This window comes from Saccopteryx leptura, chromosome 1 (assembly GCF_036850995.1).
Source record: "Saccopteryx leptura isolate mSacLep1 chromosome 1, mSacLep1_pri_phased_curated, whole genome shotgun sequence".
In the NCBI taxonomy this organism is placed as follows: Eukaryota; Metazoa; Chordata; class Mammalia; order Chiroptera; family Emballonuridae; genus Saccopteryx; species Saccopteryx leptura.
This window is the reverse complement of record NC_089503.1, coordinates 19,911,135-19,926,767: the sequence shown is the minus strand read 5'-3', so window position 1 is coordinate 19,926,767 and position 15,633 is coordinate 19,911,135. Positions and strand designations below refer to the sequence as shown.

Genomic DNA, 15,633 nt, shown 5'->3' with positions numbered 1-15,633 from the left:
TCTTACTAGTGTGTGAAAATTTTAATCTATTGCCTCAAAAAACCCAATGAGATGCATTCACTTAATAAATATGACTGGCCCTGGCCAGTTGGCTCAGTGGTAGAGCATTGGCCTGGTGTGTGGATGTCCTGGTTCGGTTCCTGGTCAGGGCACACAGGAGAAGTGCCCATCTGCTTCTCTACCCCTCCTCCTCTCCCTTTTCTCTCTTTCTCTCTCTCTTTCTCTCTTCACCTCCTGCAGCAATGGCTGGATTAGAGCAGATGGCCCCAGGCGCTGAGGATGGCTCCATAGCCTTTCCTCAGGTGCTAGAATAGCTCGTTGGCAAAACAACGCCCAGTAGGGGGCTTGCTGGGTGGATCCCAGTTGGGGCACATGCGGACTCTGTCTCTCTGCCTCCCCACTTCTCACTTAAGAAAAATAAAAAATATATATAATAATAAATGCATTTACTGAGCACTTACTACATGCCAGATCCTGTTCTCAGTGTGAAGATGCTGCATTGAACAAAATGAAGTACTTGCTCTCATCAAACTTACATTCTAAGAAGGAAGACAACCAAAACAAGTAAATGAATGTGACTTCAAATAGAAACAAACGCCACGGAGAAAATAGAGCAGAGTAAGGGGGGCAGATAGTGACGTGGGCCTGAAGAGGGGTTTTAGATGGGTTGGTCAGAAGTGACATTTTAGCACAGATCTCAGTGTAGGAAGGGGTGGGCCATGGGGATGCCAGGCGGAGGGAAGAGCTAGCATACAGGCCTTCAGGCAGGCATGAGCTCAGCCTGTTTTAAGGACAGCAGGAACCCCTGTGTGGCCGCTGGGTATTGAGTGCGGGAGAGTAGGCCAGGGCCGAACGGTGTGAGGACTGGGTAGCCAAAGGGAATCTAGACTTTTTATTGTGAGCGTAATGGGAAGACACTGAAAGTTTTTTTGTTTGTTTTGGGTTTTTTTTTTTGTATTTTTCCAAAGTGAGAAGTGGGGGGCGGCAGACAGACTGACTCCCGCATGTGCCCTACCGGAATCCACCCGGCATACCCATCAGGGGGCGATGTTCAGCCCATCTGAGGCATTGCTCTGCTGCACCCAGAGCCATTCTAGCACCTAAAGTGGAGGCCACAGAGCCATCCTCAGTGCCTGGGCCAACCTGGCTCCCATGGAGCCTTGGCTGCGGGAGGGGAAGAGAGAGAGAGGAAGGAGAGGGTGAAGGGTAGAGCAGCAGATGGGCGCTTCTCCTGTGTGCCCTGGCCGGGAATCGAACCCAGGACTTCCACACTCCGGGCCGATGCTCTACTGCTGCGCCAACTGGCCAGGGCGACACTGAAAGGTTTTAAGCAAAGGAATGATGTCTGATTGTTGTTTGTTTGTTTGAAGGTCATTTCAGCTACTGTGTGAAGAATAGGCTCTTGGCAGTAAGAATGAGAGGAGGATTTGGGGGACTGTGGTGGGGAGTCCAGGCTGGGACAGCGGGGGCTCAGCTGAGGATGGCAGTGGCAGAGGTGGTGAGAAGTTAGCCTGGGAGTGCAATCTGTTGGGTTCACTGATGAATATCATTGAAAATAACAGAGGAGTCCCCGCTGAGTGACGCCACTGACTGAAAGATAGCAGCCCGGCAGGAGGGGGCAGGGAATACCAAGAGCTCTCCTTTGACACGCTAGGTTTGAGGTGTCCTTTGGACATCTAAGGGGTAGAGTAATTTTAACACATCTAGAGCGCAGGAGAAGAGAACAGGTGGAGGTGAGCATAGGTGGACAGAGGTGTGGGGAGGCTGGGCAGGCGCTCTGACCGGAGGAGCGAAGGAAACAGGATGGGAGAGTCTAGTGGGCGGACGGCCTGGGCCTGCTGGAGCCCTGGGAGCAGGTGGGGGGACTAGACAAGGTGAGGCTGGGTAGGAGCTCAGGACTGAAGGGAAGAGCGGGACTGTCATCCGGGAAGGCTTTCCAGGTGGTGGTGCAGTTAGGGACGTGGTCGGGGCTGGTCTTCGGCACTGTCACGTTGGTATTGGTACTGATGGAATGGAGCAGGCTGTGACCCCCTGGCAGTAGCTGAGGTAGAAAGTGACATGGCACTGCACCGAGTGCTTGCTGGGCCCATTCGGGAACTTGCTGGGCCCACTGAGACCCTTTGGGCTGAGGGGTTGGGAAGAGCAGCCACTGTCCATTTCCATGTCTTCCCTCACTCTAACAACACATCCCAGCCACGCAGCAGACTGAGGCGTGAACTTACAAAATTCACATGTTGAAGCCCTGACCCCTGGCGGGGCCAATAGGAGGCGATGGTGGTTAAGTGAGGTCACGAGAGTACAGTCTTAATTTGCTAGGACTCATGTCCTTGTAAGAAAAGGAGACAGTAGTGCTCTCTGTACGAGCACAGAGGATAGGCCAGGGGGGATGCAGGGAGGAGGCCGCCGTCTGCAGGCCGGCGAGGGAGGCCTCACTGGCGGCCCAGTCTGCCAGCACCTTGATCAGGGACTTCCCTTCTCCAGGACTGTGAGGAAATAAGTATCTATTATTTAAGCCACCCAGTGTGTGGCAGTTTGCTAGCGCAGACTAAGATACTGCTCACCACCAGATCCCTTGCCAATCCCATGACTATAATATGGGTGGTTCCCGCTGCTTCAGAGTACGGTGACACGCTTTGTAAAGCAGTTCCCCAGCTTTGGCACTCTGCCCTTGGCCACTTGGATGGAATTCAACCCCCACGGCCCTTCCAAACCACCGGAGTGCGTGGTTCCTCCTGTCTCTACAGCTCTTTGCTATTTCCAAATATTTAAAACTCTTTTGGACTTCAAAAAACAGGGAAGAGTTGGTATTCCCATTTTACAGATGAAGAAATTGAATATCAGAATTTTAGTGGCTTGCCTAAAATAACTGAGCTAATAAGTTGCAAAGTCAGTTCTTAAACCCAGGTCATTCATCTCGCACTTCAACACATGGCTTTCTGGCCAGTCCTTTTCCACACTGCCTTCCGGACAGAGCTTTCTGTCCAGGCCTGGCGTGGAGAGGAGCGAGGGCTGCCTTCGAGCTTCATGCTTCCTCAGGCTCTGTCCCCTTCCCTGTCCCCCCAGCACATGCTCATGCGCGCGCGCGCGCACATTCACACACACACACACTTTCCTTCTCTCACCATACTATAGCTTGGCCTTAATGTCATAACAACAGCGAGCTCCTCCTCCCACAGAGCTTGGAGATTGCAGAGGGACAGTGTGGGCAGAGGACAGAGACGGGCTGGGGAAGGGGTTTGTGTGGCAACCAAAAGAGGAGTCCCAGGAGGTGTGGCAAGAGCGTTGAGGCCTCTGGGCTGCGCCCTGGCCGGGGCCCCCGGGAGACCTCACGCAGGCCCCACAGCAGGTTGGCTCCCAGCTAACGCAACACCTTCACACGTGGTATGCACGTGGTCATAAACTGACGCTCTGTTTGGAAGCTTACCCTGCTTCAAGCCTGTTGGTCTGTGATGAGCTAAAAAAAAAAAAAAAAAAAAAATCCATTTTGAATCAAAATTCCTGGGAAAATGTCAACTCTCACACCCATTGTCCTTGGAGCTGGCAACGTACACACTGCTGCGCATGCGGACAGTTTGCAGGGAGCCCTATTTTGGGAACAGGCTGTTTGTGGAGGGCCTCTGGGTCCCTAGCGGCTGCGTGTGTGAGTCGGGGCCTGGGCAAGGAGGAAGACCCTCACCACTACACCCCCACCCCTCATCGCCACGTGGAGCACTGCCCGTGCGTGGACCAGTGAGCTCCTGTGCGTTCTCTCATCTAATCCTCCCCCTGGCCGTGACCTAGGCAGGGACGGGGCTTATTCCCTGCCTTCAGGTGTGAGGGCTGAGCCTCGGGTGGTTCTGTGAAGGAAGATGAGTCCCTGGAGGTTAGCTGCCTCTTCCTCGAGTCCCCTTCCGGCCAGCCGGATAACAGGAGCGCGCCCTTCAGCAGCAGAGCCCGCCCCTCCCACTTGATCGTTTGTTTCTGGAGTTTCGCTGTAAACACCGTCTGGCTGTACCTCCTGCTAGTCCCTCACCGCTGAGTCGGAGAGCCAGTCTGGGACCAGCCTCGCTGGAGGCCCATCCTGCACTCGATGCCCAGCAGCCCACCCATGCTCCCGCCCCGGGGCCAGCATGTCCTGGCTCTCTGCCCTCTTCCAGAACAGCCCCGGGAGACACAGACAGGGACACAAAGGGACAGCCATGCCACCTGCGAAGACCCGGAGGCGAGGACTGTGCTGAGCACACTCGCGATGCAGGGGTGTCACGGGGCTGCTGCTGGGACCCGTGTTTGCTGCCTGAGAAGTGGACTCTGGCAGCCCTGCGTTTCCCCGGCCCCCAACTGTGCAGGCAGGTCCTCTGGGATAACGGGGGACCGTTCCAGACCCTCACAGGCCACGCACGCACCCCTCTTTGTGCAGGAACCCTGGCTGGCCACCTGTTGTTAATCTAGCCCCGGTAACCCACCCTGTACTGTGTCAGCAGTTCAAAAGGGCACTGTTAGTATTTTTTGCCGACTTCAATTAACGTGAGATTTCAGAGGCCCCTCTGATCACATTTCATCTGTCACAAGTCAGGAACAAAACAGACAGGTTCCAGTTGAGAGGAGGAAGGAGAAGGAGTTTATTGCAAACAACAACCAAACAGACCGTTTGGGCCGTGCTGGGCCAAGGGTGTTCGGGAGCATCCAGCTGCTTCTGCTCCCCACCTGGCCCCACGCCCGGGCCCCTAGGCCCCCTTCTCATCAACAGTGCCCCCCTCCCCAAAAAGACGTAAGTGCAATAACTTACTTTAAAGGCAAGGACGTTTCTATTAATACTTTGCTGTAATGTAGTTACATGTTGGTATAGGCAGTAAAACTTTATGGAACCGACCTCATTTTTTTTTTTTAAACATTTTTTTTTCTGAATTTTTAATGTATTTTTAATATATATTTTTAACATCCACCCCAGGCCGTTAAGCTAAAGGAAAAGTTGCGTTTATACAGGGTTAAAATATCTTACAATGAGAACAGTCAGTATTGGTTGAGGTTCTTGTTCCTTCTCGCATTCAGTCTTTCCAACCACTGCACACCCAGATCGTTAGACACTGAAAACTGTCCTTCAAAATCAGTAGTATAAAGGCCTAGCTCTATGTACGTAAGAGAAGGGGGGAGGCGGGGCGGGCAGGGACCGGGTGGCGTGTTCAGTGGGGCACCTCTCCTCCCCGCAGCACCCTCCGTGAAGTGAAGTGGGTCGTGGGTCGGGGTGGCGTGGAGAAGGGCGGTTGGTGTGGTCCGCTCACTTTGCTCTTGTAAGGTCAGGGGGTGCTATTCCGGGGCCACCTGCCAGCCGTCCTCCCCCTCCCCCAGCAAGGCCCGTGAGCCTCTGCATCTGACAGTCGGGGCCGTCCAGCCGAGCACAAGCCACACAGTCTGTCTCAGGCTGGTCTCCCCACGACCCAGCCCGAGAGAGGAGGGCTGTGTAAGCAGGATGCCTGGTAGTTGTCATGGGAAAGCTCCTCTGGTCCACCTGGCAGGAACCAGGGCAGACAGGGCGCTGGCGCTGGGTCCCGCGTGGCCACCGCCATGTGTGCTGGGCACCCCCTCCCAGTCGCTGCCCCCACCTCCCTTTGCAGTGTCTTTGAACTAACCTGCCGCCATGCTTCCCCAAGCTGGAGGCACGGCAGTGAGAGCTGAGAATCAAGTATAGTTGAAAGAACTCGAGGAAAGTTACAAAGCCCGTGTCCTCCGAGTGCCACTGAAGACTTGGGGACGAGCCTCTCCATGTGCCTGCCCCCAGGGCCCTCTCCTCCCATGCCGGGAGCCTCTGAGGGTGGTAGCAGCACCTTGGTGTCAAGCCTTGGCCATGGACACACGCCCAGCAGGACAGAGAGGCTCCCGGCATCGGGCAGGCTGCCCACCACTCTGCCTGCTGCCCGCCGCTCTGCCCGCTGCCCACCGCTCTGCCCGCCACCCTGCACTGCCGGTTTCATCAGCACCTCTGCTGAGATCTTAAGCAAATGGCTACAGGAAATCTTCACCTCTACTAGCTTATTCGCTTAGCAGTGACCCACAGAGCACATGGGTTCTGCTCTCTGCCTGCCTTCCTGAGGAAGCCCCCGACCCAGGAGAGTCCCCAGGCTGGCGTGGTCACCTGTCAGGCCCAGCTCTGGGGAGGCCTCCCGCCCCAGGACGCAGAAGACCTGGGCCCAGCCGCCAGGCTGGGAAAGACCGGACAGAGGGCTGAGGGGAGGAAGGCGCTCAAGCAGAGGGCCGAGCTGTGAGGCCCTGGGGTGCTTCATGCTCCAGCTGCCCGCAGGGCCCCCATCACAGCCTGGGCAGCACGTCAGGGCTCTGGTCAAACGTGCACTGGGGACCGGGTGCTCCTCAGCGCTGTGAAGAGCTTGAACTGACTAGAGTAAGCCTTCTACTCCCCCAGCACTGGGGCCTGGGTGCTCCTCAGCGCTGTAGAGAGCTTGAACTGACTAGAGTAAGCCTTCTACTCCCCCAGCACTGGGGCCTGGGTGCTCCTCAGCACTGTAGAGAGCTTGAACTGACTAGAGTAAGCCTTCTACTCCCCCAGCTCGGTAACTGTGATCCTGTTAGGCAGGCCCTGGAGGGGGTCCCGGGGTAGGCAGCCACTGTGGGGTGGTGAGCAGGGACGGCTGAGTCACTCGCCTGGGCTCTGTTGGTGGGACAGGCAGCCAGAGCACAGAGCACTGCCTTCTATCGGGGGCTTTTCTTCTCAGGCGTTGTGGTTGACATCTGCGTGACTTAAGTCTAGTCCAGCCAGAAAACAGACAAAAGACTTGAGTGCCAGGAGTTCCTTCCAGAAGAATCCGCTTCGAGTCCCCTCTCTCTCCCCCTCCCGCCAGGGCTTTCTCTCTATACTGATTCTCTCCTAGGTGTACACCTACCCTTGGTGAAAGTCCTGTGTCTCTCTGGCCACTAGGGAATTTAAGGAGAAAACTGGGGGTGGGGGAGCTGCTCCCCGCCATGAGCAATCTCCCCCTTTCCCTTGCTGGATTTGGGAGGTCCCACGTTATTTCAGTGACCCTCAGAACTAGAAAAGGCTTTCCCAGAGTCATCCCAACATCCTCAAACAAATGAAACCCTGGAAGCCGAGCCTTCAAGAACACGCCCGAGACCCCTGTCACTGCTAGAAGACCAGTTTCAGAGCTATGACTCACGGAGGCCAGACTCATTGGGGAGGCCAACGCCAGACCCTTCCCGGCGTGTCTGGAGTGGATTCTCAAGGCCTCGGTGGACTGTGATTTCCTCTGCACCCCGAGCAGGCTCAGGGCCGAGGCTCTCATGCCTGTCTGCCCACCCAGGAGGCCGCCCTCCTTCCCAGACCCCCGCCTAAGAGGCCTGGCCCTCCCTACTGACAGAATCAGGGAAAGGGTAAAAAAGCCAAGGGCTTCTCCCCGGGGCTGTGGGACGTGGACCTCCCAGGGCCCTGAGAGGCCTGCCTCGGAGGCCCAGTTCTGTGTGCCACAAGCTTTGGTGACAGCTGGTACCAAGCTGCGGGTCTGAGGTCAGGCAGACGTGGAGTGCCCATCCCCCCAGAAGAAGGCCCCTTCCTACAGGCAGGGAAACCCGCTTCCAGAGGGCATCCTGTGCCCCACATCCAGAAGAGCGCACATGACTGTCCCAGAGGGGGCTGACACTCCCGACCCCTAGGGAAGAAGTCCCGGGTGGACTCTGTCTGCCCTGTCCCTGGAAGGCCATGGGGCCCTGCCCGTGGAAGGCTCTGGAAGGTATGGCAGTGTGCCCGAGATGGCTGATGCAAGAAGGGAAGTCTGGGCGGCATGAGGGCTGCCCTGCCTGTCTGGAGGCCAGCTGTGGGCACACGTCCTCCAGCACATCCTGCCCCCTGTTTGTGACCCTCTTCCGCTGTGACCCCAGGCCCTAGCTTGAGTGTGCCAGGTGTGAGTCCTTTCACACCAGGACACTGCTCAGCAGCCCCAGTGAGTGACCAGGATAAGGAAGGGGGAGAGAGGAAGGTCCTCCTGGACGGAGGACAGAGGTGCCCCGGCCTGCCCACGGCAGCTGGCATCTGTGCACAGTGGGATGTCAGGTGGCCGGAGAGCAGAAGCATGTGCACGCCCCCCGGCCCCCACCTGGGCACCTTCCTGTAGCCCCTGCTCCAGAAGTCTTTCTTCCCCCGGCAGCAGGGGCACCGTGGGTGGTCTGCATCCTGCCCCTGCAGTGTTCACCCAGATCCGGAGTTTCTGGGGTGCAAGGGCACGGGGCCATGTCCCCCATCCTCCCGGATGTCCACATTGCAGGTGACAGCTGGGCTTTTTGGCCCCAGCTCCTCCCCTCCTCTGTCCACTGCCTCCGAATGTTTCCAGCATCAGGACAGCCAGGATGGGGACTCCTGCATTCTGGGTGAAGGCAGGGCAGGTGCCTTGGGTCCAGGAGGTCGGGATTCCACGGTTTTTAGGAAGAGAAGAGGAGACGGGAGAGCAGGAGGCTGACCTTGCCGGGCAGACTGTCCTTCAGACACAGCCATGGGCCTGGCGACCGGGGACCACACAGAAGAGAGGAGGACGCTTGTGACTGCACTGTGCTGCTGTTGGGTCTCCACGGGAATTTAAACTTGACTCAACGGTCAAACCAGGCAGGATGGAGGGGCGGGAGTGGGGAGAGAGGGTCTTCAGCTTATAATGGATGCGAAGTGGCTTCCTCTGCTGCCTCTGGCCAGGGCGGGGCAGGGACCTGCTGTCCCCTCCCTCCCAGCAGTCCACGGGGCCTCAGACTTGGGGTGGCTGAAAGTGCTGAGGGGCAGGCCCCTAGCCCAGGCCGGGTTCCCAGGAGGAAAGTGGCGTGGGAGGCTGGAGGCCTGGAAAGCATGGGCGTGGCCAGTGCCCCGAGGTGGGGGCGGGGCAGGCGGGAGTGGGGAGGAGGGGCCCTGTCATGTGGCCCAGGAGATGGCGGCACTGTGCTCCTTGGCCTTCATGCGGAGGGTCGCGATGCTCGAGGTCTTGCGGTCTGGCTCGCCATTGAGCTCGTAGCCATTGAGGCCTGGGCTGAGGCCCGTCGCTCCAAACAGGCCACCCATGTGCGTCTGGCCCACGTGGCCGCCAGCCCCGGAGACGCTCAGGAAGTCGGTGACTCCACTGGCCCCAGAGCCAGGGGGATGGGCGTGAGGGGACATGCAGGCTGGCACCGGGTCGCAGGGTACCACGCAGGCTGGCACTGGGGAGGCAGCCCCATTGTTGCTGATCCAGGACGGGTTCTGAATCTGGGGAGAAGGAAGGGAGAGGCTTCACAGGCGGGCTGGGGTGGGGATGGGGTGTACCTAGGGGCTTCCCCGACCCCATGAACGACCTCTCCTGGCTCAGGAGCCCATCTCTGTGATGAAACCACTCTCAGGTGTTTACTTGGGGACCTCTCTAACCTGAAGGCCATCTGGATGTCCCCAGGAGAGCCAGGGCTTTATGCTGTGGCTACACTGTTCCCAGGGCCAGGCTAGCAGCAGATAGAAATTGACACTTCATCAAGGGTCCAGTGAAAGGGTGGGGGACACAGCCAACAAGTTGAGGATAGTCCCTGCCTGAGCCGGCTGACTTCCTGATGCTAGACAGAGTTGCCGACTCTCTGTCCGTGGACTCCTTAAGGTCTGTGACTGTCTCTTCCTTAACTGCGGCCCCTCCTGAGGCCCGAGGCCTCCCAGGTACCCAGTTAGGGGGAAGCTTAGTTGTTAGGAGCATGGCTCTGGGTTTGTAGGCTGTATGTGGGGCACGGGGCAGTGGGGACCTAAACCTCCCAGAAGCCGAAGTCAGTGGTTGAGGTCTCTCAGGACGGAAGGGGCTGTCTCCGGGCTGATGAGCAGCAGTGACTGAAAGGGGGCCAGCTGGGTGCCCACCCACCTCGGGGGAGTGGAGGAGGCGCAGGCAGCAGCGGGCTGGACTGGACATCTCGTCTCCCACCCATGCAACTCTAACCCCTCTCCTCTCCCAGCCGCCACCTCTGGACCCCATTTCCCTCTAAGCATTTATGAAGCGGTTGAGCTGGCGACGCAGCCAAGCCTGGGTCCGCACTAAATGTTGGATAGAAACAGCTCCGGCCTCCCACGTTCTCATGTAAAGAGGCACACAGCCGGCCTGGGCCTGAAGGGAACGTGCAGCCAGGAGAACCCTCTCGGAGGACCTCCGTCCTTCTCTGAGGTGCTGGCTCTCCGCGCTCCAGGGGCTGGGGGCGGGGCCGGCGGCTGAGGGCGGGGCCGGCGGCTGGGGGCGGGGCCTACCTGGGCGTAGTTCTCGGCGCGAGTGAGGAGGGGCAGCTCGTAGGCAGTGGAGAAGTGAGTTCGAACCTGCTGCATCTGCCCAAAACGCTCCCTCTTCCTCCACTTGGCCCTCCGGTTCTGGAACCAGACCTACAGGACAAAGCCGTTGTCACACAGGGCTCAGGCAAGCCAATCCCTAGGGCTGCAAAGAGCTGCTCTGTGCTCGTCCTTGAGGCCTTACAATCTGGAATGATCGAGCTGAGGGGTCAGGAGGGCAGCTGGCCCCCAACCTCACCATGGCCGTGTCTGGCCAGGAACTTCATTTTTGCCAAGCTTCGGAATCTAGAGCAAGCAAGTACGGCACACACATGAAACACGTCAGCAGTCACACATGAAACACGTCAGCGGTCACTTAGCAGTCATCCAGCCAGTCCCAGCATGGTGTGGCCGGATCCGCTGGGGGCCGCAGGAGGGTCTGACAAAGGCTGTGACAGCCCCACCGGACAATCAGTCCACTAGACCACCACCACACAGTTTTCCAGAAGGTTCCTGGCTCCTTGGGGCCCATCGGCCCAGGTACTCTACCCTCCTGAACCCTCTCTACAGCATTTGTGTTGGAAACAGTCTCCTAGCTCAGAAACCCCCGTGTTAAAGGTCCTGTGGATAACAGGGGCTCCGCTGGGCAACAGAGGCAGTCACCCCACCTGCTCCACACTACATAAGATACAGACTCTCCATCTCTTTTGACCCTTTCTCTAGCAAAAGACAGTAAGGAAGTTCAGGAGCTATAAATAAGCAAGTACTCTAAAAACTGGGATAAGATTTCCCATCTAGCTCACCCGCTGCTCCATCACCCCTATGAGGATATCAATACAGACACTGACCCATTTCCCAGATGCATACACTGAGGCTACTGGCAATGCCAGCGCTTCCCATGGGCGCTCCATTCTCGGCCACATTGGGGCCTGTACAGGCGGAGCAGCCCATCCCAGCGCGGACCCAGCTCCGTGCCGTGCTCCGAGGAAGCCTGACCCTCTCAGTTGAGAGTTGGAGGAGAGGACTGGAGCTGGACCTCAAGTGCTGGCTGGAAGGAGGAAAGTCCAGGCCTGAGCTTAGAACCACCAAGGGCATGGACAGGAGGCTTTAGGAGGCCATGCTGCCCAGTTGGGTGGAGTGGTGGGAGAGAGGAGTCGCTGATGCAGAAGTCAGGAGGCGGAGAGCCACGGGGGCCACGTGGAGGGAGAGAGGAGTCGCTGATGCAGAAGTCAGGAGGCGGAGAGCCACGGGGGCCACGTGGAGGGAGAGAGGAATCGGATGCAGAAGTCAGGAGGCGGAGAGCCACGGGGGCCACGTGGAGGGAGAGAGGAGTCGCTGATACAGAAGTCAGGTGGCGGAGAGCCACGGGGGCCACGTGGAGGGAGAGAGGAATCGGATGCAGAAGTCAGGTGGCGGAGAGCCACGGGGGCCACGTGGAGGGAGAGAGGAGTCGCTGATACAGAAGTCAGGAGGCGGAGAGCCACGGGGGCCACGTGGAGGGAGAGAGGAGTCGTGATACAGAAGTCAGGTGGCGGAGAGCCACGGGGGCCACGTGGAGGGAGAGAGGAGTCGTGATACAGAAGTCAGGTGGCGGAGAGCCACGGGGGCCACGTGGAGGGAGAGAGGAATCGGATGCAGAAGTCAGGAGGTGGAGAGCCACGGGGGCCACGTGGAGGGAGAGAGGAGTCGTGATGCAGAAGTCGGGTGGTGGGAGCCACGGGGGCCACGTGGAGGGAGAGAGGAGTTGGATGCAGAAGTCAGGTGGCGGAGAGCCACGGGGGCCACGTGGAGGGGTTTTGCCCTTGGTGTTGTCAACACAGGTGGACGCTACAAACTCACTCAGAAGTTGGCCTGATGTTCAGGAGGAGTAGAGGCCATCTGTCACTGAGCATGGTGGTGGGACATTGACCTGCCTGGGGACCCGACGGGGAAGGTGATCTCTGAGTCAGGAGAAGGTGCAGGAATCTTGGGGGGGGGGTCACTTCCTTTGCTGGAGCATTTCTGGCAGGCTGAGAGCTCTCCCAAGGCTCATGGGCGAGAGCGCACCTTGGGCCTGCAACCCCTGCCCATCAAGTGGGAGGGGGTGAGGCGGGGTCAGCTTTCAGGCCAGGAATGACGTGGCGCTGAGTCAAAGGCAGACCTTAGAGCTCCCCAGAGGGAGCTTTCTGTCATCTCCATGTCACCTGCCAGCTGTCTAGGGGTCAGGTGGACACACCCCAAATAGCAAACTGCCGGCAGCTTGGTGGACGAGGCGCACAGAGCAGTGACAAGGACCCTGGCTGCAGAGCTGCGAGCCTCGTCTGGTGCTCACTGAGCCAGGGCCCCGAGGAAGCCGGCTGTCCTCAGGCGTGTCCCTGCTGCGCGGTGGAAACACGTCCCATCCCTGTCACCAGGGATGCTGTAGAACCGGACATGAGAGAGTCAGAAATAACTCTCAACTGAGAGGGTCAGGCTTCCTCGGAGCACGGCACGGAGCTGGGTCCGCGCTGGGATGGGCTGCCTCAGGGCAGCGCAGGGGCTGCTCCACCTGTACAGGCCCCAATGTGGCCGGGAACGGAGCGCCCATGGGAAGCGCTGGCATTGCCAGTAGCCTCAGTGTATGCATCTGGGAAATGGGTCAGTGTCTGTATTGATATCCTCATAGGGGTGATGGAGCAGCGGGTGAGCTAGATGGGAAATCTTATCCCAGTTTTTAGAGTACTTGCTTATTTATAGCTCCTGAACTTCCTTACTGTCTTTTGCTAGAGAAAGGGTCAAAAGAGATGGAGAGTCTGTATCTTATGTTAGTGTGGAGCAGGTGGGGTGAGGAACGAGTGTGGGGCTGTACCTCACCCCCGCCCCCAGTAGCAAGTATGTGTGTGCACAAGTGTATATACACACACATGCGCGCACACACACACACATGCCAGCTGACATTTCTTTCAGAGTCACTCCATTTCCCCTTCTTGATTCTGTAGGACAAGCATTCTTCCTGTGTCCTCCCTGGAGACCAGCCCTCTCCTGGGCTTGGGGTCTTAGCCCTGCCCCAGAGCCTGCTGGGAGCCGAGGGCGGGTCAGGTCTCCTCTCTGCGCAGCTGAAACGGGATCCCCCTTTATCAGCGGCCTGGAATGGAGGGCTGGGGGCAGGATGAGAGAACACATCGAAGGGGCTTGTTTTCATTTCATGTTTAATTTCCTGCAGGCTTAGCTCAGCCTTTCGGCCCCTTCCTCCACCTCCCAGGGTTTGCTGTGGGGGGAGCCGGGGGGAGGGGGAAGCCCACTGGAGGCATCAAGATATACGGCTTTCTTTCTCTGGGGGTGGGGAGGAGAGAGGCAGTTCAGTTGCCACCACTGCGGGGAGTTTCCCTGGGTCTCTGTGGGATCCTGGTCCCCGTGTGGGGACGCAGAAGTGGAGAGGTGCTGGTGAAGGCTCATGCAGGCTTAGACGGGCTGGGCTGGGAGGGACACAGAGCAAGGGGGCAGCAGGCCTGGGAGTGAGGGGAGGAGCAGAGTGGGAAGGGAGATGGAATGTGGGGGGGGCTGGAACAGAGTGTGGGGAGAGGGGAGACCTGGTTATCTGGGAAGATAGATGAGCAGGCGAGGGAGAGACAGCAGAGAGAGCCCCCGTGGTTGGGAAGGGAGTGGACCGGGGTCAGGCTGAGGGCTAACGCTGGAGATGGTGGGAGGTGGCCCGGCTGTGGGGGAGCAGGCTGGTGGGCGCCCACCTGCCACCTCCTCCCCCTCCAATCCCTTCCTCCGCCGGCTTCCCCTCTGCACAAGGCTGGAGCTTTTCTGCCCAGATCGGGGCTTAAGCTGAGTCAGCATCGCTGCTCTTCAATCTCCTCGCACATAAACGGGGTGGTGGCAGGGGTGTCATCACAGGCCCCTTCTGTGCTGACCTTCACGGGTCCCGGGGCTCTGAGTGCCCTTCTGTGTCTGACCCCTGCAGCCTGGCACTCAGAGAGCTCCCCCCACCTGGACGCTCCCTGCTCCCGGCCGCTCTCCACTGTGCACCCCCAGGGAGGAGGGCAGGCCACAACGTCCCAGCCTCCGTTCTGCGTGTCTCACCCCAGGACCACCCCATTCCCAGGCCCACCCCAGCATGGGCCCGCTCAGCATAGGCCTCTCCCCAAGGAACCCACCGTCTTGGCAGAGGCCTTGCTAACCGCAGCCCATCTGGGGCCAGGGCGGGGTGGCCCAGGGCGGGGAGGCCTCTGTCTTATTGTCCTCAGACACCAGCTGTGAAGATTGGAAAACCAGACAACAGAGAGCAGCCCCTGCAGCCCCCTGGCGCAGGGCCAGACCCGGGGCTTCTTCCCAGGGAAGGTCCATCTCGGGGCCCCCACCGCCTCCTTCCTGTCCTCACTGCCACACTACACCAGGCACCTGGCTTCCCACCAGCTGGTCACGGGCTCCAGACGAACTCGGCAGAAGCAGGCAGGGTGTCCCATCACCACTCCCTCCGCCTCCCAGGGCACTGCCAGGCTCTGCTCAACCCAGAGGTCTGACGCACACGAATATCCCACCCACTCTGCTGCCTTAATACAAAGAAAAGTCTCAGAACAATCTGGCACGTGTCCTGGTACTGCAGACTGAAGTAAAAGGAGCCTCGGGCGGGACCCCGGGAGCCTCGGATCCAGGGTCGCACCGCCTCCGAGTCCGGTTTCTTAGTCTGCTGATCACAGGCCATCACGTCCCACCTCCCGGCCTCGTCTTCCTTGTTATCAAGTGAGAGCACCAGGCGACGCCTTCCAGCACTGACGTCCTATAATTCTGTCGTCCCCCTGGGTGATAAAGTATGTAACACATTGGGGTTTCCCTTTCTGCCTTGGCTGCCAGGAAGCTCAGAGGTGAAACCTGTGTTTGGTGGCAACTATAATCCTAAACCTAGATTTTTGACACAATAACCTTCCCATTTTATAAAATTGTTCTTGTTCTTAGATGACAATAATAAATCTTTAATTATGATCGACCTCAACTCCTCTCTGGAGTTAGGCACAAATATGTGTGTGTGTGTGTGCGCGCGCGCGCGCGCGTGCATGCACACAGAGAGAACACTCTATTTTAGCTGAATGGTGGTGACTGAAAAATGCTAGACGTGCCCGGTGTCATTTCCATGTTGGGTACTGGAAGGGCCATCTTTCTTTCAATACTAAGTAGATTCTACTCCTGGGCACCCCCATCCACTCATTAGAAACACACACATGTACACACATCCTGCACAGAAAGTGAACCAGTTTATCCTATACCAGCACGGCACCTGCAGGAATGCCCCACACCCAGCCGCCCCCTTTTCCGCCTACTCCCAAGTAAAGCCATTGGAGCTGAGGCCGGATTCTGGGGTTCCCGTCCAGACTCTGAGCGTGTGAGGTTGTGCACCTGGTTATCTAGACTCAAATGAGACAGTGAGTGGGAGAGGACTTTCAGCC

General features: G+C 58.3%; 1 protein-coding gene across 1 annotated transcript in view; it reads right to left on the bottom strand.

Moving 5' to 3' along the window:
* Window positions 1-4,717: 4,717 nt before the first annotated feature.
* ALX4 (ALX homeobox 4) overlaps window positions 4,718-15,633 on the bottom strand; it is a 44,877-nt gene continuing 33,961 nt past the window's right edge. The window contains exons 3-4 of the mRNA XM_066362943.1: window positions 10,211-10,339; window positions 4,718-9,205 (exon numbers count right to left, since the gene is read on the bottom strand). Of these exons, the coding sequence (XP_066219040.1) occupies window positions 8,876-9,205; window positions 10,211-10,339 (459 nt within the window). The 3' untranslated portion in view covers window positions 4,718-8,875. The remainder of the gene's footprint in view (window positions 9,206-10,210; window positions 10,340-15,633) is intronic.